The sequence below is a fragment of the Athene noctua genome, chromosome 24, assembly GCF_965140245.1.
Source record: "Athene noctua chromosome 24, bAthNoc1.hap1.1, whole genome shotgun sequence".
NCBI classification, from domain to species: Eukaryota; Metazoa; Chordata; class Aves; order Strigiformes; family Strigidae; genus Athene; species Athene noctua.
Window position 1 is genome coordinate 5,385,944 of NC_134060.1, and position 26,735 is coordinate 5,412,678.

Genomic DNA, 26,735 nt, shown 5'->3' on the forward strand with positions numbered 1-26,735 from the left:
AGGGGCTGCAGGGATGCTGCCCCCTCCATGCCCTCAGCAGCTGCCCGAGGCTCAGCGCCCGCCAGCAGTGGGTGCCCAACCACCCCTGGGCCTCCACCAGACCCAGAGATGGACTCAGTGTTAAAAAAAGGGTTTTTTTGGGGGAGAATGACCAGGAACCCTGGTGTGGCATCTCCCAGGGTCATGGGATGACATCCTGATCCTTGTGTTCACATGAGCTGGTGGCACAGCTGAGACACTCCAGCCCCTGCCTTAAAAATACAAAGGTGAAGGATATTCCTCCAATTTAAATTTATTTTAACCAAGCCCCACCATCGCTGCCTCGTGGCTGTGCCACGGCCAAGTGGGGCCTGACACCTCCTCACCCCCTGGCCCCATGAGCCCTCCTGGGGGGACACTGGAGGGACGTTGCAGCCACATGCTGGGGGAATCAACAGGAATCGGGGCTGAGCACCAAAGCAGTGACCAGCCCACGCCTTCCCCAGGGACCAACATGGCAAAGGCCCTGAGAAAGGACCGGGAAAGAAATGCTGGAGCAAAAATTGATCGTTTACAAGAAAACTGGGCAGCCGGCGTTGCCCTTCTCTGGCTGCTGAGCCTGGAGCTGCCTCCTGAGACGGGACACAAGCTGCATCCCGCAGCACATCCTTACCCAACACAGCGAATCTTATTTCTCATTTTTCATTTTATCGACATTTTCCTACTGCATTTTTCTGCTCTGCCCTTTTTTTTTCCCCCAGGGTTTTGTTTCTGTACTACCTGCTCTCTGGGGATCTCACCACCCCTGTGCCAAAGCCATCTCTCTGGCCTCGTCCCGTGCCACTCCTGTTCTCCATCCAAAAGACACCAAATAACGCGACAGCACCCAACAGGGCCCAACAAAACCAGCACCAGCACTCACCCTTACCGCTCTGCCCCATCACATCCCTCCTCCTGCTTCACCCCAGCAGAAAACAGCACAAATAAACCCCAATCCACAGACAGGTTTTGGGAACCGTCACACCCCAGCAACTCGTTTAATTCTGCGGCTGCCTGGAGAGCAGGAGGGTGGGCAGCAGCACCCTGCTCATCGCCTGCAGCTCCCCCGGGCACCTTCTGCATCCCTACTCTGCAAAAAACAAACCCCAAACCTTGAGCTTATCACCTGACCCTGCAAAAATTCAGCAGAACAGAGCCTCCTTACTCTCTCCAGCTGAGCCTGAGTGGGGCCAGCAAGGGCTCGGAGACCCTCCGGGCCTGGCTGCCGCAGGGGCGCTGCCCATCCCGAGCATCTCGCAGGGAAGACGACGAGGCAAGGTGGGACCACATGGCATCGAGATAGTATTTAATAGCCCCGTTGGGCTTTGCTCTGGTCAAGCAAGTGTTCTGGTGGGTTGAGGCTGGTCAAGGGGACCCCACTCCCCCAAAACATCCCCCCAACCCAACCCCGCTGAAATAAAGTGCTGTGGGGACTGGTGGGGCTTCACCCATCCCCACGTCCCCATCCCACAGTTTGTGTTGGGTCTCAAAGTGAGGGTTCCTCTGGAAAAGCCACCAGGAGAAGGGCTTGTAAGGCCAAGGGCATCCACTGGGAAGCTGTCGAGAGGCAGCCAGGAGAGGACATCCCACCCCAGGCCAGTCCTCCCCCAGGAGCAGTGGGTTGAGAACTCCTTCTTGGCATCTGCTTAAAAACGCCACCACTGAACCCCTCCTGGACGTGGGGTTTAGGGGTCGCTGGTGGGTGCTGGGGGCCAGGATGAGGGATGGTGACATCACGGTCCCCAAGGGCGTTGGGGATGTCAGACCTGTGTGCCCTGCTCCACCCCCACCACCCAGGAGCTGGGTCGGGGCTCGCCCCGGCTCGGGGGCTCGCTGGGCTCCAGCAGCCGGTCCGAGGACTCGCCAGTACTTTCCAGTTTGGCGTAACCCACCAGGCTGATGTGGTCCAGCCGGGGCCAGCTCCGGTTCTTACGGTCCTTGATGGGGGCCACCAGCAGCACCCCCGGCTGGCCGAGGTCCAGGGACTTGGAATGTCCCGGGGTGTGGAGCTGCACATCGGGGCTGAGCTCTGCCACCGCCGGCTCCGCACGGGCACAGCTGCCATCCACGTTGATGATGATGTGGCCACCACCACCACCACAGTCCTGGCCACAGGGTGTGATGCTGCTGCCTCCGGAGAGTGGAGCCTGGGGGAGCTGTGGTGTCTCACGGGGGGGCTCAGTGGGGCCCCCCTCCACCCTCCCGCCAGCCCCCCGCGCTGCCGCATCCAGCAAGCGGTTGTTGAGCTTGATGATGGGCAACGCCATGGCACCGACGGCCGAGGAGAGGAGGGACTCGGCTCCGGCGTGGCAGGAGAGGCTGAGGTTGGCCTCGGCAGAGGTGCTGGAGCGGAGGCTGAGGAGGGAGGCGGTGGGGGATGCTGCTGGGTGCTGGAGGAACTCGGCCGTGGTCTGGAGCCTGTTGGGGCCGTAGCAGTCAGACCACTTGCTGCCGGGGCCGGGACAGGGCTGGCAGGAAAGATCCACCTGGTAGCAGCCCTCCACGCACTCGGCATTGGCCTTGGGGACGGGCTGGCTGTCCCCGTGCTGGCAGTGACCGACCTCGGGGCCAGAGCCCTCGGGGAGACCCCCCGCCATGCAGTAAAGCCCCTTCTGCATCAGCCTGCGGGTCTCCATGTCCCTGTTCTCGTAGAGCATAGTGTTGGCACAGATGAAGATGAAGAGCCCGATGCCCATGATGACAGGGCCGACCAGCTTGAGCTTCTCGCTGTGGGGCACGTGGCGCCCGGCAGCCACCTCTCTCCTCATGTCCCCCGCAGTGCTGGCATTCCCCACACTGGCCCCGGTGCCCGCGGGTCCTCTGTGGGGCCAGTAGCCCACCACAGCGATGGTCATGCCCACCAGGACCACCGAGATGCCCACCATGACGAAGGCTCCCGACGGCGAGCGCATGCGGAGCTGCCCCTTCACCGGGACCTCCGGCGGTGACTTGTGCCGCAGCCTGCGGCCCCGGCGCCGGGGCGGGGCGGGGGGCACTGGTGGCTTCGTCCCCCCGGCCTCCAGCTCCCGCATGGGCCCGTTGGTTTCAGCGCTCTCAGCCGTCATCGTCTCCAGCTTGGCCACTCTTCCTGCGGGATGGGGAGGAGAAAAAGGTGAAGAGGCATCAGTGAGGGTCTGGGGCACTGGGAGCATAGAGTCATGGAACCACAGACAGGTTTGGGTTGGAAGGGACCTTAAAGATCATCCAGTCCCAACCCCCTGCCCCGGGCAGGGACACCTTCCACTAGCCCAGGTTGCCCAAAGCCCCGTCCAACCTGGCCTTGAACCCTTCCAGGGAGGGGGCAGCCACAGCTTCTCTGGGCAGCCTGTGCCAGGGCCTCACCCCCTCACAGGGAAGAATTTCTGCCTTGTGTCTAATCTAAATCTCCCCTCTCTCAGTTTAAATCTGTTACCCCTCACCCTGTCCCTACACCCGAGTCCCTCCCCCCTTTCCTGCAGCCCCTTCCAGCCCTGGGGGCCGCTCTAAGGTCTCCCCGGAGCCTTCTCTCCTCCAGCTGAACTCCCCAACTCTCTCAGCCTGTCCTCACAGGGGGGGCTCCAGCCCCCCGAGCATCTCCGTGGCCTCCTCTGGCCCCGCTCCAGCAGGTCCGTGTCCTTCTGCTGTTGGTGCCCCAGAGCTGGACCCAGCCCTGCAGGGGGGTCTCCCGAGAGCGGAGCAGAGGGGGAGAATCCCCCCCTCGCCCTGCTGCCCACCCTGCTCTGGGTGCAGCCCAGCACACCGTTGGCTTTCTGGGCTGCCAGCGCACGGTGCTGCCTCACAGGCAGTTTTCCACCCACCAACACCCCCAGGTCCTTCTCCTTGGGGCTGCTCTCAGTCCACTCAGCACCCAGCCTGTGTCTGTGCTGGGATTGCCCCGACCCATGGGCAGGACCTTGCCCTTGGCCTTGCTGAACTCCATGAGGTTGGCACATCCCACCTCCAAGCCTGTCCAGTCCCTCGGGATGACATCCCTTCCCTCCAGCGGGTGACCACACCACACAGCTCGGTGGTGTCAGCAAACGTGCTGAGGGTGCTCGATCCCACTGTCCGTGTCACCAACAAAGCTGTGAAACAGCGCCAGAGCCAACCCCAACCCCTGAGGAACAGCACTCATCACAGCTCTCCACTTGGACATCGAGACATTGACCACAACTCTGAGTGCAACCATCCAGCCAGTGAGGACCACAGGGACACTGGGAGCAGGGGGATGCTGGGAGCACAGGGGACACCAAGCCCACAGGCTGCACCACGTCAGGGGCCAGCAGCTCTGCTCTCCTCCCTCCCCTGCCTACTTGCCTCTAGCCACTTCTCTCTCCCCGTTCGAGAGCAGTGGAAGGGCTAAGGAGCTCCCTCTGCCCGCGCTGCCAAAGCCTCAGAACTCATATCCTGAACCCCCTGGGTGGCACAGGGCAGCGAGGACGGCTGGGACCCTGCTGTGCCACATGCTGCACCGACACAGAGACATCGCTGGCATCGGGGAGCCCAAGTGACCTGTCCCGGGTCACCAAATCCCACTACACCTCCAAAAGGCTTCCAGCAGCCAGCTCAGCTTGACAGCAGTGAGGGAAGGGGCCATTTATTTGCCCGCTGGGGAAACTGAGGCACGGCTGCACGTGGAAACCCAAACCAAAGGTCTGGCACCGCACGGGGCCCTGCAAACAATGCAGTTCCCCCGTCCTTTCAGCTCGCTATCCAAACGTGACCTAAAAACCAAAAGCAACAACTCATCGCACTCGAGCCGCTTGTCAGACCATGGGACCCACCAACCCAGCACCCACGCAGGATTCAAGCTGAAAGAGGCATTTTTCCTGATCTGCTGCTGTTTCCTGCTCCAGGGGGAAGCCAACCTGCTCGGTGCATCCACAGGGTCCTGCCCTCGCACACACCAAGGTAAAGCTCCACATCCAAGGATTTCCAGGGCTTTCCAGAGCGTATTTCATTTTATCCAGTTCTTCATTTCTTAGATGAGCAAGAAGGTGTTGGAGTTGCTGCCAAAACCAGCCGGTGACCAGCCTGGCAGGGAAGCGTCAGCTGGGCTGGCACCATCGTGCACAGGGTAAACGGTGCCCCGTGATACAGGGAAGCTAAAACACGCTCTGAACGCGTTCCAGACCGAAAACATCTTTAAAAAAAAAAAATAAATTAAAAAATAACCTGACGTTGACAGGAATCTGTGTGCTTGCAGCCCGGCTGCTCGCTGCTGTGTGCCCAGCGCTGGGCGGTGGTGTGGGCCGGGGCTGTGCAGCCCGGGCAGGACGGCGTGTCCGTGCCCTCGCCCGCGTCTCCTGGCACTGCCAGGGCTGTCCCGGGCACACCGCCCGGGCTGCTCCCGAACCGGGACCGGGGCCACGTCACCGGTGTGAGCGGGGAGCGCTGCAGGGTGGCCCCCAGCCAAGGGATGCTGTGGGAGGGGGCTCGCCGCACTGTGGCATCTTAAATTGCAAAAGAAAAGCGTTTGGGTAGCCCGGCAGCATTGATATTCAGCAATTAAAAGCCAGAAAGTAAAACGAAGGAGAAACACCCCAGCATGGGCAAAGGGAAGGCAGGAGGAGGGTGACCGCACTAATTTACTCCCCCAAATGAATGAAGCACCGCGAGCCAGCAACCAGCATCACCAACAGCAGAAAAATAAGATACTAAGGGGTTTTTTTTCCCAGTCTTAATCATCTTAAGGTGTTATTAGCATCAGAGGAAAGGAATTAAAGATATGAGTTTCAGGATGACAGTGTGTTCCTGGCACAAGGCTGTCAGGCTGTGACAATCTGAATAGGGGAGATTTAAAGGGGAAAAGAAAAAAAAAAAAGTCCCAAACAAAACAACCCAAACCCACAGCCCACTGCTGAGTGAGTGGAGTGTTAAACCTTTCTGTGAAACAAGCTGATAATCCCGCATTGCAAAGGGGGAAACACAATAAACCCAATGCAGTGTTCACCCTGAGAGGAAAAATGAGTTTTAAAATATTTTGCTATTAAAGGGAAACAACCAGGCACTTGAACACATCCCAAAGACTGGGGTTTTTTTGCTTCCAAGTGCCCTGATTTAGGTTATGTCCCAGCTTTCTCTAATTACCATCTTAGAGTCAATCTCTCTTAATTTTCTATCAAACCCTTTAAACGCCTTGCTGGCTACTTAGGGATGGAAAAAAAAAAAAAAAAAAAAAAAAAAGTAAGACCCCTCTAAACTGCAAGAGCAAAGCAAAGCCTCTTTGTTACCTGCTGGGGGGGGGGAGCATGACAACCCCCCAGGGCTCATGGCCCCCGAAGTGGCACTGAACACACCCCCCAGCTGTGCCTCTTTAAACCCAGTTCCACCGTTACCTCCTTGAACCTGCCCAAGCCCCCGGGGGGCCAAACCCAGCACCTCTTGGGACCACGAGCCTCCTCCCGGGGTCCCACCCAGGGTGTCGTGGGGGGTCCAGGTGATGCTGACCTGGGCCGTGCCTGGCTGCTCTTCCCACAATTTTGTGCTGGATACGGCCCTGGGGTTAAACTGTGCGAGCTGGGACGCTTAAAAATGGGCGCAGCAGGACAAGAGGGTGCCCATCCACCCCGCACCCATGGGGGCCAGCCCCAGACCCCACTCCCCAGACCTCTGCCCCCCAGACCCCACTCCCTTCCCCCGGGCACAGGGATGGAGACACAGGGCAGGAGGTTCAGGCTGATGCCAGTGATCTGCCTGCAGGCAGGGAATCCCCTTTGCCCTCTCCCCAGCCCCTGCCACCACCCAGCGCTTCTCCCCTTATCTCCTCGCCGCCGGAGAGCTGCCCGCTCTCTGAAGTTGGAGCATTTAACTGCTCATCGCCGGGGCTGGTTGTTCCCAGAGTTCAAAACCATTATTTTTATTAATAGAATCCCCAAGGTTATATAAGCTCTTTAAAAAGAAAAAAAAAAATTAAAAAAATATAAACCCCAGCGTTGCCATCCAATTCTGCAACTCCCAGACGCCGACACTCACGCGAACGGATTAATTCAATGTTGGAGCAGCGACGCCAGACACAGCCCAGCTGGAGGGCAGGGCCGGGGGTCCCGAGGGGGCTGCTGGGTCAGGGGGACACCCCGGTCCCTCGGCTCAGGGTTCCCGGCCACCTCCCTCCAGGCCGGAGGCAGCCGTGGTTCACCGGACCCAATATCTCCAGTTTTGAGGTTTCATCTCCCGGTGGGGAGGAACGAATGACAGGATAGAAATGTAAATGCCGTTAGCGTTATGGAGTGAGATGAGGGCTGCTCTGCTGCCAGGTTCAGAGTTAAGCTTCCAATCCCCGCAATAAGCCCAGCATTAAAATAAACTCAAATATTTCTCTAATCCCCCCCATCACAAAGCCGTATTGCTGGCTTCACCCTCCCACCCCAATCCTTTCCTGCCGCCTTCAGACAGACGCTCCTAAAATTTGACACTAAACCCCAACGCATCCGACAGCAGCGGAGCAAAGCGGGACGTGGGAAGGGTCCCTCTTGCAGGTGGCTCCCTGCATCCCTCGGGATGCCACGAACACGCTGCCAGCTTGAACTTGCAGCATGCCACGGGTTACCAAAAAGCAGATTTGGCCTCAAAAATCTCCCTCCAGCTGAGGGATGAGGGGCTGTGCTGTGCCTGGGAGATGCCAGCCAGCGGCCAGCCAGCTCGGTGATGTGCTGGAGAGCTGCAAAAACACCCTGTGGAAAAGGGCCAAGCGCGGGCAGCACTGAGGGCAGCTCCCTCCCCCTTTCAGGTTTATCCCCCTTGCCAGTTATCTTTCCAGGAGCAGGCCTGGCTCACACCTGGAAAGGGCTTTGCTGCGGGACGGACTCCACCACGCCAGCAGGGATTTACCACCCAGCGTCTCCTCAGGGAGAGCGTTTCCATCACTGCTGTCCCGGGCTGCGCTGCCCGTCCTCGGGGCGTGATCCCATCCTGCACCCAGTGTCCTGTGCATCACATCTGCAGAGCATCCCCCTGAGGAGCTGGTACTGGGAGCAGCCCAGGCTCTAATGAACTCTCAAGAAACACTTGACAAACAGAAAGCATCCCCTTTTTCCCTTTTTTTTTTTTTTTCCCCCCCAAAATATTGTGACTTTAAAGCCACTCTCCTGATTTCAGGAATAAATTGATTTTGAAATTTGTGCCAAATCAGGCAGCAAAACCCACAGTGTGTTTAAAGGCTGCGGTGATGGGTGAGACCTCAAAACTCCCAGGCACAGAGCAGCCCACACTGTCTTGTCCAAGCCCCTGAGGGAGCCCGTGACACCAAAGCTGGTGGTGGCTGAGCTCCCCCAAAATCCCCCTCCGCAGGGAAGGGGGACCCAGGCGCAGTCTGGGTGTGAGGACACGCCGAGCTGTGCTGCGAGGGCCCCCCCCGGCTTCCCCACCCACCGGGGAAGGTACGGAGAATGGTAATGACAGTCTGTGCCGAGATGTGACGATTAAAAATAACTCCCTTTTTCAGCCTAACCTCCAACGCCGCCCCCGGCTCGGGGCAGGGAGGGGATCGCACGGAGCAGCCCCCAGGCACTGGCTCCCCGCTCCCCATTTTACCCCCATCCCGGCTCGAGGAGCAGCAAAACCAGTGGGGGAGCAGCACCGGTGGTGCGTGGGGCATCCAGCATCTCGGACGCTCGGGGTGGTTTGAGGCCTCGTGTCCTCGCCTGTGTGGTGCCTCTTCCTTTCCCAGTTTTCTCAGTCTGCTTCAATTCCCCCCCCCCCCCCGACTCCCCCCTGGCTTAACACATCAAAGGTGTCCAGAGAGAAAAAACATGACAAAAAGCTGCTGGGCATCTTTCTGGGTCTCTCCTAGCAGGAGAACACCCTGTCACCATCCCAGTACCCACCAGCAGCTCCCAGTCCAGAACTGCAAAGCCTCCTCCGGACTCAGTCCTGAGGGGTAAAACCTCCCCGCTGTGACCCCAGCACAAACGTGTTCCCAATGCGGTGACAAATCAGTGTCTGCAGCTTCAGCTTTGGCTGGGGACACCTGTTAATCAATATTAATTAATTACGTTCCCTCATAGAAGCTTCCACATTAGCCCAGTAACACCAATTATCACGGCATGGGAAGGATTATCCCCCTTCCCAGCAGGAACCACCCTCTGGTCCTGGGCTGGGGGTCTCACACCTGGTTTTAACTGGGTTTGTGATACATTTTTAACTTTGGTCCAGCGCGGAAGACCCTGGGTGTGACCACCCAAAGGTGATGGCTCATCCATCTGAAACACCCCTTGTGTCACGTCCCTCACACCTCGTTTCTCCCTCAGGAGCAGCAGAGCCTGAAGCTTCCCCGAGCGAAGGACGGGATGGACAAGACATGAACACACAACCACCTCCATGAAGCACTGGCTGATGGAGACGTCACCTCCACGCCAGGCCAAGCTGCTGAGAAGCATCTTGCTGGCTTCCCATCTTCAGGTGACACGTCCCAAAGAGCAGCCATGAGCCACCAGGGCCACCGCTGTCACTTGGACCACGATCCAGGACAGGAGGCTACGGGAAGAGACGGTGCTGGGGTGGTTTGGGGACACAGACGGGTCCATCCCTTTGCTTTCCACCCTTTGCTTGACAGGCTCCCCCGGGCGAGAAGGTCCCGATGAGCAAATGGGATGCAGCAACACCTGGGAGCGAGGAAAGCCACCAGTGCCACCAGTGCCACCAGCAGCTCCAGTTCCATTCACCTTGACTTCTCCAAAGTTCCTCCCGGCTCCAAAACGGGGCCATCCGCTAAACTCCCCTCTACCCCTCAGGCAAAGAAAGTGTGTGGAAACATCCAGCTGATTACTAATTACAAGAGCTTGCCTTACCCAGATTTGCTCTGCTAATTAGACTAATCTCTACGGCTGGGAAATGAGCAGCAGTCACCCATGGCGAGGAGCTCACGCAAGTTGGATGGATGCTTAACTCATGTCAGACCCCTGCGAGGGGATCGTAATTCCTGGCTGCTTCTGACGGGCCATTGTTCAAGGAGACAATAGAAATGCTGGCAAATTCTGTGTTTCTCCTCCAAGCTGATGCCGAAATCAGGACATCTGCATTGCTCAACTTTTTTTGATATGAACCAGATGCAAATAATTAATAAATCCAAATTCAAGATAATGCAGGCGTCTAAATTTAAACAGAGAGCGGATTTCTAATGGCAGCTTTTTGCCTGCTTGGAGGAGGAGGAGGAGGAGGAGTGGGGAGCTCAGGGGGATTTCCTGGGAGAATTCCTGCCTCCGGGAAGCGGTGCAGGGTGACAGGGCACCCGGGGATGCAGGGCTGCAGCCAAGCACCTTGCAAATCCTCACGGCCAAGAGAAAAGGAAGGAGGGAGAAAAAAAAAAAAATCTGTCGGCTGGGATTTCCAGGGAATTAGGACAAAACTCTGTCTGAATTTGGCACCTTCCCCTGCTGCTCTTCTGAAAAATCCCTGCCACTGTGGAGGGAGGGACGGGACTCCGGGGGCTGCCAAGTCCTCCCCGCTCCCAGGCACGGCCCAAGTGATCCAGCGGGTACAAACACATATAAACCATCTCCTCCCACCCCAGGGACCCACATCCCACTCTGCCTGCAAGCAGCGAAGTTCCCGGCCGTATTCCCAGCTGGGATTACTCTTGCCTCCAGCATTTTAAACCTCCCATCATCTCCCCTACTCTTTACTCTGCAAAAACCCCGTTTCCCTGATTGCAGGCACAGGAATCCAAACCCACCTGGAAGCCAGGCGGGAGCCGTGGCTGCGGTCGTTCCCCCCCAGCCCCCCCAAGCCGCAAAGCTGAGCCCCTTGAAGGCCTTCCCGACCCCAAACTCCAGGAGCTACCGGGGTAATTCCCACCCGCTTCTCCTCTCTCGAGTGTCCACATCAGACCCTGCGTGGGGATGAGCTGCGTGCCCGCTCCCTCTGCGAGGAGCCTCGGGGAACTGCAGAAAGTGCCGGGATTTGGCGACTACAGCCGGGGGCGGGGGTGGTGTCCGACCGTGGGCTTGCACGCGCGTGTGCGTGGTTGTGGCCGTGGTGCCCCGTGGGTGCCCCCTGGCCGCGGGTGCCCGCGGTGTCCCCGGGGTCGATGTGTGTCCGGCCGGTTGCTGTGTCCGTGTGTCCGTGAACCCGCGTGGGTACCCGCCCCCCCCCCGGGGCTCCGCTCCCCTCCCGGCCGCCCCCCCCATCCCTCACTCACCGCCTCCCGCCGGGGCCGGGGCCGGGGCCGGTCCCCCGGGGGTGGCGGGCGCTGGGCTCCGCCGCCGCTGCCGGGGCCATGGAGCGGCGGGAGGCAGCGGGGCGACCGGCTCCCGGCTCGCCCTCGCCACCGCCGGGACGTCTGGGTGCCGGGGAAGGGGGGGGGCGGCGGGTTCCGCCCGGCCCCGGGTCCCCGCCCCGGCCCGGCCCCGGCCGCGGCCCCGCGGGGGGCGGAGCGCGGGGATGGCGGGGAACGGGGCGGGGGACACGGACACGGGACACGGGACACGGGACACCCCCCCGGGGTGCGGGCTCCGGCGGGGCCGGCAGCCGGTTCCCGGCCGTGGGAAAGTTGCGATGGGCTTGCGGGGAGCGCTGGGGCTTGTCCTGCCTCGGGGGGCGGCGGGGGGGAGGAGGGCGGGCAGCCCCCGGGCCGGGCCGCTTTCCCCCGCCTCTCCCGGGACCCCCCTCAGCTTTGCCCAGCGGGGACCCCAGCCCCGGCACCCCCCTGCGCAGGATGGGACACACTCCCCCCCCCCCCCCCCCCGCAGCCCGGAGCCCCTTCTCCCAGTCCCGCGGCACAGAGCCCCAACCCCCGCCGTGCCCTGCGATGCCCCAGCAGATCCCACTCCTCCCAGCCAGGCCAGTCCGCGCTGGGACTGGGGTTGCAGTGGTTTCCCCATCCAGCTGCGAGAGCGCAGTTGGGATAAAAGCATCACCCCAAGTCCATTCTGGGGGCCGAAGCGCTTGATGCCCCCCCTGCAGTGTTTAAAGCAGGTTCCAGGGGCACCTTCTGCCCCAGGCAGGCACGAAGAGCAGAGCTCCTGCTCGGGGCTGGCTCTGAGAGCAGCGCTTTGCTTTCCTCCCTCTGAACCTGCCAGACACACGCAGACCTCTCCATCAGGCCCGAGGATCATGGCACTGCATCCCCGCATCCCCATCTTAACATCCCCATCCCCATCCCTGCATCCCCATCCCCACATCCCCATCCCCACATCCCCATCCCCGCACCCCCATCCCCGCACCCCCATCCCTGCATCCCCACATCTCCATCCCCGCATCCCCCTCCCCACAGCCCCCTATTCCCACCCCCACATCCCCATCCCCGTGGGGCAGCGAGCAGTGTCCCAAAGCTGTGACGGGTGGTGGCCCATCGCAATGCTCTGACACAGCTGATCCCAGCTTTCACCAGCACAGTCACGCACCAACACCACAACACACTGGTAAGTGCTGAGGACATTTGGCCTTGTTACACCCCCCGGGCCATCAATGTTTTGCAGGCAGAGAGGCTGTTTATCAGCCTTTGATTAAAAATGTACCGAGCCTGCATTCCCCCTCTTCCCCACACTTGTGGTAAATTGAAGAGCATCAAGCCAGACCCCTGCTCTCCCCAGGGAGCCACAAAAACCAACTCTGTAATTCCCCGCGTGATTTTGCCACTGGCACCCCATGGTCCGTAAGCAGATGCAGAACCCAGTCAGCCAGCTCTATGGCAAGAAGAACTGCCCAGGAAAGGTTTTTAGGTGTAAAACTCAGAAATGAGGTGCAGGATGTCAGGTTCCTCACCTGTCTCTGGCAGGGGAGCATCCTCCAGTGAGTCACTAATGAGAGAAATAAAATCCTCACTTCTGGGTTACGCTGTGGAGATGCTGGACAGGGTCATCTTCCCTCGACCCCCTGCCAGGCTCAGTTAAAGCAGCATTTGGGAAACTTGGGAGTTTCTCGAGCGATGAGCGCTGGGCAAGGTGAGGGATTACAGCTGTGGGTGCCAGATGCCAGCCACGCTGCTGGACCGGGGCGGTGCCTCGCTCATCCTGGCCATCCAGGCAAGATAACAAACACAACTGCCCAGGCAGGAATGATATTTCACTTCGGCTTTTCATGCTGTTCAGGAGACACGTTCAAGGTCTCCCTTCGCTACCACTGGAGACCATCTGGGCACTCCATGATCCAGAAGAAATTAATGCTTTTGAGCAAATTTTGATTTCTATTCAGAGTCTGTACCTGTGCCAGGCGGAGCCGGCCAAAGAGCCAGAGGGGGGGAGCGGCAAGAACTCAGCGCCGGCGGCTTTAGGAGCGAGGGTCAGCGCTCTCGGCAGCGCGGGCAGGGGGGGATCTGGCAGCACGGAGCTGGCAGAGGGCCGTCGTGATCAGGCACTGCCCATCCCCATGCAGGAGCCTGCTCGAAAGCCGTTTTCTGTGCCCCGAGTGGTTGGTCTCCCTGTGGGTCAACCACTATCGTGATGTAAGATGCCTCCAGGGCAAAGTTGGACCACCCCGGGGACAAGCTCCTGCAGAGGAGGAAGAGCTCAGCCTGGCCCTTCCACCCTTCCGGCGGTACCCAGCTGACGGAGGGGGAGGTGGATGTTGCAGTTGCCTGTGTCCTTGCAGGCAATGGGATCACCTCTGGAGGAGCAGAGAGGTGAAGAGGAGAAAAGAAACCACTGGGGACAAAAGCGACAGCAGGGAGAGAGAGGAAGGGGCTCAGTGAGGAGGCCCTGGAGCAGAGCTCGTGGCAGGACAGATGTGCAGGACCAAAGGCTCAGAGCACTTTCCCCACGCTCTGGGAGAGGGTGGGCAGCGGTTGCTCTTACAGACTCGCCTCGGATGGGGAGGAACAACAAAAAACAATACAAAAAAGAATTGACGTCACTGTGTCTCTTCAGAGAGAGAAAAAATGAATCTCATGGTAATTGGGCACCTCCTCTTGATTTTGGGGGAGGGAGGGGATCTGCATACGCCTTGTTTCAAGCTCTAGTGATCCTGGCAAAGCCTCCTCTGCTCTCTGCTGCCTCGGCCGGGGACTGAGCCTGGGCAGGAGGAACCATGTGGATGGAGGAAGGAGAACTAGACAGCGAGAGATCACAGCCAGGATCTGAGATCAGAGAGAAGGAATGTTGTTATGGAGAGGCTGAAAGCTCGGGGAGGGGATGACTCATGCTGGAGAACATACAGCTGTTGGAGCAGGATTTGGCACCGGCTCCCCGAGGCTGCGGAGCCTTCCCCATTAGCAGAGAGGGGAGAGAGGAGCCTCCGCGATGTCTCCGACCTGGCAGAGGCCTCTGCCAACCTGTGCTGGAGGTGATGGGGCGGCAACGCTGCCTGTCAAAGCAGGGTCACCACCCAGAGAGGTATTTTGGGCAGCAGGCAAAGCTTAGCAGGGAGGTTTCTTGCTAGCAGTGTCCTTTCTGGCTGAGGGACCTGCAGGGGCTTGTCTGCTTTTGGCTGGGGTCAGTGATGCTGCCCTGGGGGGGTTGGAGCAGCAGGGATGGGGCTCATGGGCCAGCTCTGAAGAAGTACAAGGAACAAAGCAGCCAGCCATCCCTCTCCCTTCCCTGGTAATGGGGAAACTGAGGCACGGAGCAGGGACGCGATGCATTCCCACCACCAAGTCGGCTGCAGAGGTTATAAAAAGCCTCGTGAGGGCTGTAGCGCAGTTGGCCCGTGGTCACACACTCCTTGTGCTGGGAAGAGGCACACTATTTTGTGGCTGGAAGCAATCTCTGCCTGAGGAATCAGACCCCCATCCCCTGCTGAGCTGCTGGCAGCTGACACGTGCAGGGCACGAGGGTTTCACCCCGCTTCCATCCAGCTCCCCTCCAGCGGGAGAGGCTGTAGCAGCTTCCCCAATATTCACAAGGTTGCTGCAGAGAGAAGGAGGAAAACCCTTTCCCCCCATCCACCGAAGCCAAGGCAGGCGGGGAAGGAGATTTAGGCAAGGCATTAGGAGCAGGAGGATGAGCCAGCATCTTCCCAAAGTCCCTTTCAGAGATTTTTTTGGTATCATGCCTGGAAATAACCACAGTGCCAGATTCCCAGCGCTGTGGGATAAAAAGCTCCATGGGCTGCTTCGGAGGTGGCCCCGTTTCAGTGGGAAGTGAAGTGACTGTAAATATAAACAGACTTGTTATTAATCATATTCTGTAAATGTGGAGTCATTATCTTTATGTCCCTGGAAAAGTAATTATCTCCGGCTTTTCAGTGAGAACTTGGAAAAGCCTAAAGGCTGGAGTTCTGGAAATGTCATTCGTCTCCACACAGAAGAAAACCTGCATATTTTCACAGATTAACGCGAGTTAACAAAATTTACAAAATGAGTTTTAATATATTTCCAAAGCTTTAAACTGAATGCCTCTTCTCTTTCCAGTGATTTATAATCCTGTTTTGCAAACTTTTCCTGTATTGCACATATCATACCGCACTGTATGATGCTGTATTTTATTCTCTACCCAGTGGTACTTGTACAGGAGACAAGGTGGGATCTGATTTACGGGATCTCTCCTCCACTGCCATGTAAAGCAATTCCCCCCACGCCTGACCGGGCTCACGGGTTGTGGAGCTCCTCATAAAGAATTATTCCTTCCACACAAGTAACCAAAAAGAAACATTTTCCAGTTGAAGGGAACATCAGGCTGATCACTTCAGGCCAAAACGCAGCTCTGTGAAGTTTTATGCAAGTGAAAGTCCACAGAAACCTACCCCTGCGAGACAGAAAATATTTGGGAAGATAACACTGCCTGCTGCATTTGCATTCCTGATGCTCCAGCAGCTGCTCGGGGAGAGGAGGAAGAGGAGGAGGAGGAGGAGTGGGGAGCGAGGCGCTGCAGACCTGGGACCAGCAGTGGCCAGTTGCATTTCCAGCTCTGACAACGCAGCATTAGCACAAGCTGGGGGGGGGGCGGGAATCTGCATTGAAGCTGGTTTTAATTTCACCCAGTGTCTCTTTAAAGCAGAATATACATTATATGTTACGAACAGAATCAAGAGCTAGAGGGAAGGTGCTCGCTCCCATGGGGTACATACCCACCACCTCAGCAGATGGCTCGGGCTGGGGGTCAGTGCCCTAATTTTAAGCAGCCAGAAGCATTCAGGAGAGGGGTTTTTGCTCTAGAGAAGCTGCATCTGGCCATTGTTTCATTTGCTTGGTCACACAAGCAATTGAGATCCGACTCCTGATGGGAAAAGGGACCGTCTAGGAAGGATCATCCCAAAATGTGCCAAAAGGCTTGTCCTTCTAGCTCTTCCTCACATTTCGTAGAGGTTCCTGCATCAAAATGTTTTGGTTTGTCATTTCGGTTATGTTCTAAATTACTATGCATTAGTGTTTGCTAATGTTGAAGTGACAAAAATAAAAGCTGGAGTGAAGTGCTTCAGCTAAAGCTGGGATGGGATATTTCACAGAAATGCAATATTCTGAGATTGCCTTTTCATTTCAAAATAAGCCATAACATCTCCAGCTCCACATGGCTCTTGGGAAGGTAATTTGTATTTTCAACCCTCTCTTGCTTTGGTGGAGTGGGCAGGGGCAGGGCAGCACTCAGGGCAGGTTGGGCTCTTGCTGAGGGCAGGCAGGTACAGCAGCTCAGTAAAACCCCAGCGGGTCGGGGGAGAGGGGAGGGATCTTTGTGATGTCTCATCCTGCAGGAGAAATCCCAGGGGGAATCCAAGGAAACCATCATACAGAGAGGGAAATGCGTTTTCAGACCCTGTTTAATTGAATTGCTGAACCCATCACTGTAGGAGCTCAGGAACGAGCTCGGAAGAGAACTCAAACCGACGGCGAAGGGATGACGGCTGCAGCTGCAGAAGCCCTGAAGTCATCGGCGCTCTGAAGGGATGGGGCTCACCGGGAAGGCCTCGTCCTCCGCGGGCCCAGATCTCACCCCGGTCCCTGACGGGAGACCTGTCCTGCTGCCGGGCTGGGGTCCATGCTCCTGACCCCTCCACACCTCCTGTCCCTCGTTTGTCCCCTCCCTTATTAAATCACACCCTCATTGGCACCAGGCCTTCATCAGGAGGTTGCTGTGCTGGCGTGGCAGGGGGAGCGGGCTGTCCCCCGCCTGCAGCCTGACAGAGGTGACACCGAGGGTCTGGCAATGTCCCCCCTCCTTGTTCCCCCCAGCGGGACACGGAGCCATCCTGTGCCAAATGCCCCCTTCCCAAAAATGCTTCGATATTCATTTTGCTGATGCAGAAGCTGAGCATCTCCAGCCCATCGCACGAGGAAAACCCCAGGGCTCAGGCATCTGGGCAGCCACAAGAGAAAAACGTCCCCTCACCAGCCTTGGTCTGCAAGCTGAGGACACACCTTAGGTCAGCACATTTAATAGGCCTTATTGCCTAGATATGATAGGATAAGATAGATAAAGATAGGATAAGGTAGATAAGAAGGTAGGATTAGGATAGGATAGATAACTGAGTCCTGCATTTCCCAAATACAGCAAATCTCCCCAAACCAGAGAGGTGCCCTTACAAATATGTGCTCACTGAAATGGTGTCGCTTGCTGTCTGAGCACCAGCTCCCCCAGCAGCCCCAGAGAAGGCTCTGGTTCTGCTATCAAGCCTCTAAAGGATTAGCAATTTTTTAAAAAAATGAATAAAAATGATGGCCACAGACTTTTGTTGTACGCTGAATTTAGTTACTGCAGGTCAGGGGAGCGGAAGGAGCCTGAGCAGTGTCTCAGCACTAACACATTTATCTGCTCCTTCACCCATCAGCTGCATCTCAGCATCTCTCAAACGTTACTGCATTTATCCCTGTCCCTGCTTCAAACAACATCCCAGTGTGCAGGCAACGAGCGGAGACCTTGGGAGGGAGGAGGACTTGGGCACGATCCCTTGGACAAGCCCAAAGTGAAGCTCAGACACAAAGCTTTCTTGATTTGGGATATTCGGCTTCATCCCTGGATATAAGCTCATCCCCTGCAGTCCTTTCCTCGACAGATTCAGATCCCCCCACCCACATCGCTTCGCAGGCACAGAGCCGCCGCACACAAAGAGCATCTCTCACTTTCTAAGGCTCGGGAGGATGCGAAAGGCTCCCACGCATCTCACCACGATGCTCCCGGCAGGGCATCCCCCCCCGCAAGGGTCTCAGTGGGGCATTTCAACCCTATAGCACCAGAACCCCAGCACAGCCCCCTGAATCCTTCCAATCCCAGGCCCCGGGGACACCAGCCTGGCAGCAGGGCTGGAGCTGCTCCCTGCTCGTGTTTAAAGGGGATGGTGGTAAAATTAAACAGATGTGGGGTGGAGGTGTGGGGCCAGAGCAGGGTGATGGGTTTGAAGCTAAGAGGGAACTGAAGGGCAGGAGCACCCAGGCATTAAACAGCAGCTTTCAGGGAGCTCATTCCCCTCTGACAGCTCAGACACCTGATTTTCCCTCCCCTGGGAAGGTCCTGGGGACCCCCTGGCTGCTCAAAGAGATGAGATGTGGTGGCCTCCTCAACGGGCACGGTGTTTATGCAGGGCTGCGATTCACCCAAAGGGCACATTTCCACCCAAAGCAAGCCGGAGCAGAGCTTGTTTGCCATATGGCACAGCCAGCGAGCAGCTGGGAGGAAGGCAGACCAGCTCACCACAGTTTCATCTTTGCAATTTTCTTGAGTGAGAAGATTCAAAGGAAGAAGACACAGAGGACATTTGCTGGCAGCCTTCTCCTTCCCTGTTGGAAAGGTCAGATGCTGAGGATGGAAACCTGGCACAATGGCTGTTTTCAGGAAATCATTCAGGCTCCACCATCTCACTGTGCTTGACCTTCCCAGCAAAGGCCGGGCAGGGACAGGAGTGGGTCCATCGATGGAGCAATGAGAGCTTTTACAGCTAATGGGTGGGAAGTGGCCATGAATAAATCAGCAGCATCTTCCCAGCCATCAAAGCCTGAAACCCTCCAGTATGGAGCGAGAAGCAGAGGGGATATCAAGCTGATGTATGGCTGGTTTATGATAGAGGTTATATTCGATGCCGTTACCTACAAATCAGGAGGCTTGGCCCCATGGATCCTCACCCTGCTGCCGTGGGGATTTCAGACCTCACCCCCAGCCCCACGCAGAAACCCCCTCCCAAGGTCACCCCTGAACATCAGCGAGGGAAACCTTTCATTTCTGAAAGCCTCCGGGATGGGTCTGTGCAGGACTTTCACACTTGCCCTCCCTTTCAATGCCACAGACGGGAGAGAAGATGCGGGAAGGCATCACCAGTTCAAACCTCCCTTTAACCAGACACATCCTTCTACCTCCAACCATCCAGCCTGGCCTCGGTAATCCCAAATCCTAGGTATTAGGCATTTAATCTTGCATTTTATCATGTCTCCTCTTACCAGGGGGTCTGAAATGAAAAGGGAAGCAGGGAAGAGCCGAGCTTCTGTGGGTTTAACAGGTTCTGGCTGGCAGATAAGAAGGAAGGAAGGAGGAAAAGGCAATGGTTTCTTTTGCTGGCTTTCCTTGGTGTTTCCCGAGCAGCTATAATTATTCCAGGAGAGGGGAAGAGATGCAGCATCAGGGGAGGAAGGAGGAAACATGCCCCCTCCCCGGACAGAGAAGGAACTTGTGTTCATATCTCAGCCGACCCCGGGCACAAGGGAGCTGAGCTGCTCCGTGGAGCTGAGCCAGCGGCCTGGGCTGGAGGCCCACAGACATTATTTTCCATGATGCAAACTGGGGTGGGGAGGGAGAGGGGCTGAGGCGGGACACACATGAGTCAGGGGTTTGGTGCCTTTGATGTCTTCTCCTGCCTTGCAGGAAAGCTGGAGGCATCTCTCCCCACACCCCGGGCTGGTGCTGGGGAGGGTCCCAGGTCCCGGCTGGGCTGTGAGCGGGGCCGGAGCCTGAGCACTGGAGGCGGCAGCGGGATGAGCTGGGGACAGACCTGGGGGGACACGGAGCAAGGAGCCTGGGGGGACGTGGAGCCCCGTTTCCAAGCGCTGACCGTGGTGGGGTTTTAGCTGCGGCTCCCGGACGGTTCCCAGCGCAGGTCCCAGCTCTGCTTTGCTGACGCCCTACGAGTCCTGGGATATATAAACCCCAGTTTCCACTCCCTCCCCCCCACCTGCTACACATCCTCTGGACATCCCACTTCTCACTCCAGAAGTCCCAGTGCAGGATACTTGACCCCTAATCCACTAATGCCATCTTGCTAGTCACCCCCAGATCCTACCAACGATAATCAGAAATGGATCCGCCCTGGCTAATAAGTGCACTTGTTTAATTATTATGAGCAGAATGGAGAGCTTTTAATTGTATTTCCCCACACCCCTGGTGTAACTAGGGACTGTACTTTGACCTCAGATGAAATATCTATTAGCAACAGGTATAGACCTTCAATACGCTATTTTCTAGATAAAAATAAGCAGATACACAGCTGATGGGATACAAGAAAAAGCCCAGATGGTGAAGTTTTAATCTCACTTTTCCATATTTACCAGGAAAAAAGCATGATGTGGGCGTTTCGACATCCCACAGTACTGACCACCAGCTGCTGGGGGAGGTCTCTGGAAACCACTGTCTGGAATGCTGCGAAATTTCACCTGCCTGCGTGTGGGAACTGCTGTACCTCACTAGGAAGAAGATTAATTTTGGAAGAATATGCTCACTTAAGGAATAATGGAACCTGCCAGCCACCTAATGCAGCCCAGATAAATGGAACCGACAGCTGGAGCTTACCCAGGCAAAACTGTCAGAGCAAGAGGGCTCTGGGGACAGGCAATGAGCTTGGGGATAAAGTAGGACACTTTCGGACCCAAATCTGTGAGGTCTTTCCTTGTTCGGGTGTGCAAAGGTAGTTATGGCTTTGGAAATGGGGCAAGATGGGGAGCTGGGATCTCCGTCATTGTTCTGACGCTCTGCAGCATCTGTGAGCCTGTCACGCTTGTGGGACCAGTTTGTACCACCGTGTCCTCGCTACCTGAGCCCTCTTCATTCCCCTTCCGTCACAGACACTGCTGGTGACACCTGGGTGATAAATGATCCAGAAACATGCAGTTTTAGGCCACCAAAGTAGCAAATCACCCTCTAGCAGTGAGCCTGCTTCTCCAGACTATTTCCCTGCTAAAGACTGCAATTAAGATTAAAGTCAGATTTTTTGCAGCAAATGCATTTTCACCTTAAAAATAAGAAAGAAAAAAGGAGAAAGTGATGGATGAACCCTGCTCTCGTTCTTCTTTATAACAAGTTCCCCTCATTCCACCTCTCCTCCAGTGCCAACCTCAGCACCTCGATATCCCTGTACACCAGGAGCTGGTGCCTCTCCAGACACCTCTTGCAGGGCAGCTTATAAATATCCACCCGAAGGCTCAGCCCTGATTCATTTCTGTGTGATCTGTAAGAACAACAGCATGTGGCCAGGGGTTAAATAAAACCCCACATGTGTCGGGGCTGTAGCATCGTCCTTTCCAGCCTCAGCCGAACCACCCAGCTCTGTAGTTTGTCTGTGGGGTGCAGAGCACCCCCTTTTCCCTGGTTAACAGCTGAGATGTGGGACCCTTTTGGGTGTGATTGCCACCCTCAGCTGGACAAACCCCCTGTCCCCTTCTCTGGGCTCCCCTCAACCCTGGCAGGGAGTGTTTTGCCAATTATCAGGCCTAGCATAAAGGACGCAGCCAGCAGAAAGATGAACGAATAACCAAATTGCATTTGATACAAAAGAGTCAGTACATGGGTGAGCGCTGGGGGTACAAACAAGTCAGTCAGATTATACATAACTGACATCAGTCCCATTGACCCCAACAATGTCACTGCACCACCAACAATGGGGGGAATAAATGGTGAAACGCAGTCTCCCATAGAAGGGACAGGAGACAACCGAGTCAACAAGCCAAGCACATAAGACCAAGGAAGCCACCTACTGAATCTCTACACAGCCCGTGTTTACACAAGCCAGACCTGACTGGAGCCCAGTCCCAGGGAGGCGGGAGGTCCTTCCCCAACAGAAAACTCTGCACAGGGCACCCACCTCACAGACAGACACTGCCCCTGCCTGCAAGTGGTCCCAGCTTTTATCCCTCAGTGGGACACCTGACCTTGGGTTACTTAAGGTGGGACCCCTGGGGCTCATTTACCCAATGGCTCTCCCTGCATTGCCGGCTGCACCCCGGAGGGAAGCCTAAAGGCAAACTCACCCCCCCTTTGTGAAGGGCTGTGGAAATTACCCATAATTCAACCTTAATTTGGGGCTTGGGGTTGAAAGCCCAGCATTTCAGGGAGATGGCTTAAATCCTGCTGGGACACAAGGGCAGCACCGAGCGTGTTCCCTGCTGTGGTGCAGGAGAAGGTCTGCAAGGAGAAGCTAGAAGAAGCTCAAAGCTCCTGAGAGCCAAGATGTGCCAGCAGATGCCCATTTATCTCACACTCTCATATCTGGAGAAACAGTGGAAATCTGGAATTCAGTGCAACCCCCTGCCTCCTGTGAGGCCAAGCACCAGGCAAATGTGTGACCTAAACACAACACAAGACACCCCGGTGTCACCTGCCCCACACTGCGCACTGGGAGATGGGGCAAGAAAAAGCGGTGCCGGGACGGTTTCATCTCACAACATCAGCTACACACGTCACATGAACATCCCCGCTCCTCCACCAGTGTCCCAGGCTGGTGTGCTCCAGGGAAAAGGTCCCCACAAATCCCAGAATCCCAGAATCATCCAGGTTGGAAAACCCCTTGAAGCTCCTCCAGCCCAACCACGAACCTCCCCCTGACCGTTCCCAACTCCCCCAGATCCCTCAGCGCTGGCTCAGCCCGACTCTTCAACCCCTCCAGGGATCCCGGGGACTCCCCCCTGCCCTGGGCAGCCCATTCCAACGCCCAACAGCCCCTTCTGCACAGAAATCCTTCCTCAGAGCCAGCCTGACCCTGCCCTGGGCAGCTTGAGGCCATTCCCTCGGGGCCTGGCGCTGGCTCCTTGGCTCCAGAGACTCATCCCCCCTCTCTGCCCCCTCCTGGCAGGGAGTTGCAGAGGGCCAGGAGGTCTCCCCTCAGCCTCCTCTTCTCCAGACTGAACCCCCCCAGTTCCCCCAGCCGCTCCCCAGCAGACCTGTGCTCCAGACCCTGCCCCAGCTCCGTTGCCCTTCTCTGGCCACGCTCGAGTCATTCAATGGCCTTTTTGGGGTGAGGGGCCCAAAACTGAACCCAGGAATCGAGGGGCGGCCTCACCAGTGCCGAGCCCAGGGGTATAACATTCTGCAGCTTAAACCCACCGTGAGGACCAGGCTCTGCCCGCTCCCAGTCAGCCCAGCATCCTCAGTGCTCTGCTCCATATGGCAAACATTAGCGCTTGCAGCAACCGGAACAGTGCACACACACACACACACATACACACACACACCACACACACACATATGCACATGCTCCCTCCCCTGCCAGCCTCCTGCCCTTCCTTGTGCATAATCAACCCCACATGCTAACGAGCAGGCGTGCAAAACCAACCTGCACCCCCCCACCCCCCCCCGAGCGCATTTGCTGGGGCAGAGTTCTCCGCACAACTCACCTTGCCCAAAGGACCCCAAAGTGAGTGAAAGGACAGCTCAACCTTCCCCTGCTCCGTCATGTGCTTTGGTTCTTGGGGAGAAATATCCAAAAGCTGCTTCTCCAGACCCTGGGACCAGCTGCCGTGAGCTCCTGCTTGCGTGGGACAGGCTTGGACGCGGCGGCGGTGCAGCCAGGCAGCGCGTGCAGTCGTTTAACAAGCAAAGCCAGTAACGCTGTTTGCAATTAAAACAGCCCAGCCCTTTTCATTGCAAGGTCTTACTTCTTGCCGCTGGACCTCAGCAAGCTTCAAAGCCCTTGGCTGGAGTTTCTTGGCACGGGGTGAATTTTCCCCCTCCTCCCCAAGAGCCACAACTGGAAGAGGACTCGGCTGCTTGGGCCGACGGCAGAGGTGAGGAGGCTGGATGCACAGACAGAAATGCAGAAGTAACACCACTCACCGTGCTCTGCTGAGAAGTTTTACCTAGAAAACACCAAGCCTCATACAGCTCATCCCCATCCACATGTGCCTGTATGTATACGTCTGTAATCCCAGCGGGTCGCTGCTGCCCGGCACCCCAGTGAGAGTCCTGAGACGGTCACAGCCAATCGGCCACCAGCACAAAGGCAACGACAACCGTGACAAATGCTGGCTATAGCCCCTCCGGAGAGGATTAAGCCATGCTGATTTCAGAAATGAAGATATTTTATGGCCACCTAAGGACTGAGCAAGGAAGGAGACAAAAGCAAACAGACCCAAGATGGACCGAGTGGGAACAACCAGAAACCGGGGGGGGGGGGGGGGGGGGGTTGGGGAGAGCAAGAGAGATAACTTTCATTTAGAGAACCTGACACTGTTTCCCCCAGCAAGTTTTCAATTACGGGCTGGCTAACGGAAAATCCTGTAATAATTATGTCCATGTTGTAATGTTATGGAAAATACCATAATGAGATTAGGGCTGTGCCGGGCTCCTCAGGCAAGCAGCGTGGCAACACACACAGGCTGCCCCACATACCCGCTCCCCTCTGGCATCTCTTTGCTCTCTGCAAAGATTCCAGGACTTGGGAACCCTCCTGGTGCCCAAAACACCATCATGTTGTGGGTAAAAGCTGTGGGTTTCTTCCACTGTAAGTATGAGCTGGAGGGGAGTCAATGACGGTCTCAAGGTGTGGTGGCTTGTGGAGGAGGCTCTCCAGACCCCTGATCCTCTTCAGCTTCACAAGCTCCTTCAGTGATACTTTTCCTGGATATATTTATGGCTCTTTCTGTGTTGCTTTCCATGTCCCACTGAATATTGCATGTGCTATCGTTCCCCAAGGACCGATAGTCTGAAGAAAGCTGATTCTTTGCAGGCTTTTCTAGAGCTGCTAAATGGCACCTCTTCTGTTCCCCAGCATGATTATATCTGCACATTTACCACTGATTATATTTGCAGGCACATTTGGGTGCGATTATTAGCTGAAACCTGTTCAAGGAGTCAAGCTCAGTTGTTAGAGCATCTCTGGGGGCTGCAGTAGAAAAACAAAAGCCGCATCTTTGATTTTCACGGAGGCACGTGTTGGAGGCTCAGCGGAGCTGGGTGGTGGCAGAGCCACCCACGAGGGGTCCGAGCTGCCTGACCCATGTGTTCCCATCCCCCTTGCCATAGGATATTTGGCTGGAGATCCCAACCCAGACGTGGATAGCAAGAAGCAAGGACTAGGAGCTAAAAACAGGGTAAAAAATGGCAAGAAACAGGGAAAAGAGGAAATGCGCAGGTCCAAAGGGAAGGTGGGGAATCTGTGCCATGAGGCAGGGACCTTAAAAAGCTCCGTTCCTTAAAAAAAGGTGCTTATAGAGATTATTATTGTTAATTTATGTAGATCTACACTTGCACTAGAAGAAGTTACGAACTAATTAAACAGCAACTGAAGAACCGCTCTGGGCTCAGCTCTCACCCAGAGAGAAGCAATTTCTGGGAAGAAACAATCCTGTACTGAGAGGGAGCTCAGCTGTCAGAGTGCTGCTTTCCTCTATGTGCTGCTTAATCTTCCTAGAAATGATATGAAATTTGGGATGATTTTCTGGAGAAAAGGGAAACAAACCGGCTCACAAACCCTGGAGTTCTCCCAAGGCAACAGTGTAAGCTCTTTCGGCATCCCAACGTGACAAAATGGGTTCCCTCTCAGTGATCCAGGGGCAAGGGATCATCTGATGAGCAATGATTTTTGACACCACATTAAGCAAAAGACTTGGATCCAGTCTCCAAGTGACTGTATCTAGATGAAAATCAGGGAAAAAAAAAGAAGGTGCCATTTGGGACAGTAATTCGCTAACCCTGTTAATAGGTGCTGGAACAATTACACACACGGCTCTAATAGGCAGGAAAATAATTAACACTCTGCCAAGGGGCTCAAGTGGTGATTTGATGAGACCTGCTGAAGCTGAGCTCCCACAGGAGTATCAGGGTGAAGTTTTTTTCATTCTTGAGGGACTATGTCATGATCTCACGTGCGGCTATTGAATTTTTCCATCTATAGATTTACACTGAGCTGCTTGAGCAGCAGCGAATGAGTTGACCCTCTTGCCCTGCAAGGAAGGAGCTCAAACACACCTCATCTCCGGGACCACCCGAGCCATGCACCCACACCACCAACCCCTCCAGCCGGGGGTATTTTCCAGCTGACAGTTTTCAAAAGTTAAGCAGTGCTTGTCGAATATTGCCAAGAGCTTTTCTAGGTTAATCACACCCTGAGCCTGCACAAGCAGATGTAAGGAGAGAGGAGAAAAACTCTGCCGTGTTATTATAATACCATATGCAATAACTACTACTGAAAGCATCCTGTACATCCTGCCTGCGGGGATTCACCATGTCTGACCTCAGTCATCAGAAAATCAGCTGTCCTCTGATCTCTCTCTCCCAAGAGTTATGGGGAAAGTCAGCTTTTCCACACATCCGACCCCAAAACAGCTGTGTAAGGGAAGGGGGATTAATTAATTTCTGGTTTCTTTTCCCTTGACCAGCGCAGGAGCTGAGACGCCTCAGATAAGACGTTCAGCTGATGCCAGTTGAAATGAATCATACTTTTGACATTGCCCTGCAGAACTCTGGATCACACCAGATCACATAAATCCTGTCCTATCTTATTTCCCTCTCTCCTTCGCATGCCAGGGAGAAGAAATGAAAGCAGACAGCACTCACGTGTGGTAGAGACGGGCTCAGGCTGGAGCTCTTGTCCTCACTTGCCCTTGAGCTGAGCAGTTGATGCTCCGTGTTGCAGCTACCGACAGAGGGGTCTACACCCATCAGGACAATGCTCTCCCTTGAAACTGGGCAAGAGCAACACTCGCTGGTCCCTCAAGGCCCAGAGCTCTTTGGCTTCTGACC

At 56.1% G+C, this 26,735-nt stretch overlaps 1 protein-coding gene across 4 annotated transcripts; it reads right to left on the minus strand.

Annotated features, from left to right (window-relative positions):
- Window positions 1-1,434: 1,434 nt before the first annotated feature.
- TMEM200B (transmembrane protein 200B) lies at window positions 1,435-23,490 on the minus strand. Of its 4 annotated transcripts, none has more exons than XM_074926071.1 (2): window positions 23,390-23,490; window positions 1,435-3,106 (listed from the first exon to the last, which is right to left on the minus strand). In XM_074926071.1, the coding sequence occupies exon 2, from the start codon at window positions 3,081-3,083 to the stop codon at window positions 1,779-1,781; it is 1,305 nt and encodes a 434-aa protein (XP_074782172.1). In that variant the 5' UTR covers window positions 3,084-3,106; window positions 23,390-23,490; the 3' UTR covers window positions 1,435-1,778. The 4 variants fall into 4 exon arrangements, with proteins under 4 accessions (XP_074782172.1, XP_074782171.1, XP_074782170.1 ...); XM_074926070.1 differs by lacking the exon at window positions 23,390-23,490 and adding an exon at window positions 12,700-12,802; XM_074926069.1 differs by lacking the exon at window positions 23,390-23,490 and adding an exon at window positions 11,135-11,281.
- Between the last annotated feature and the right edge of the window lie 3,245 nt (window positions 23,491-26,735).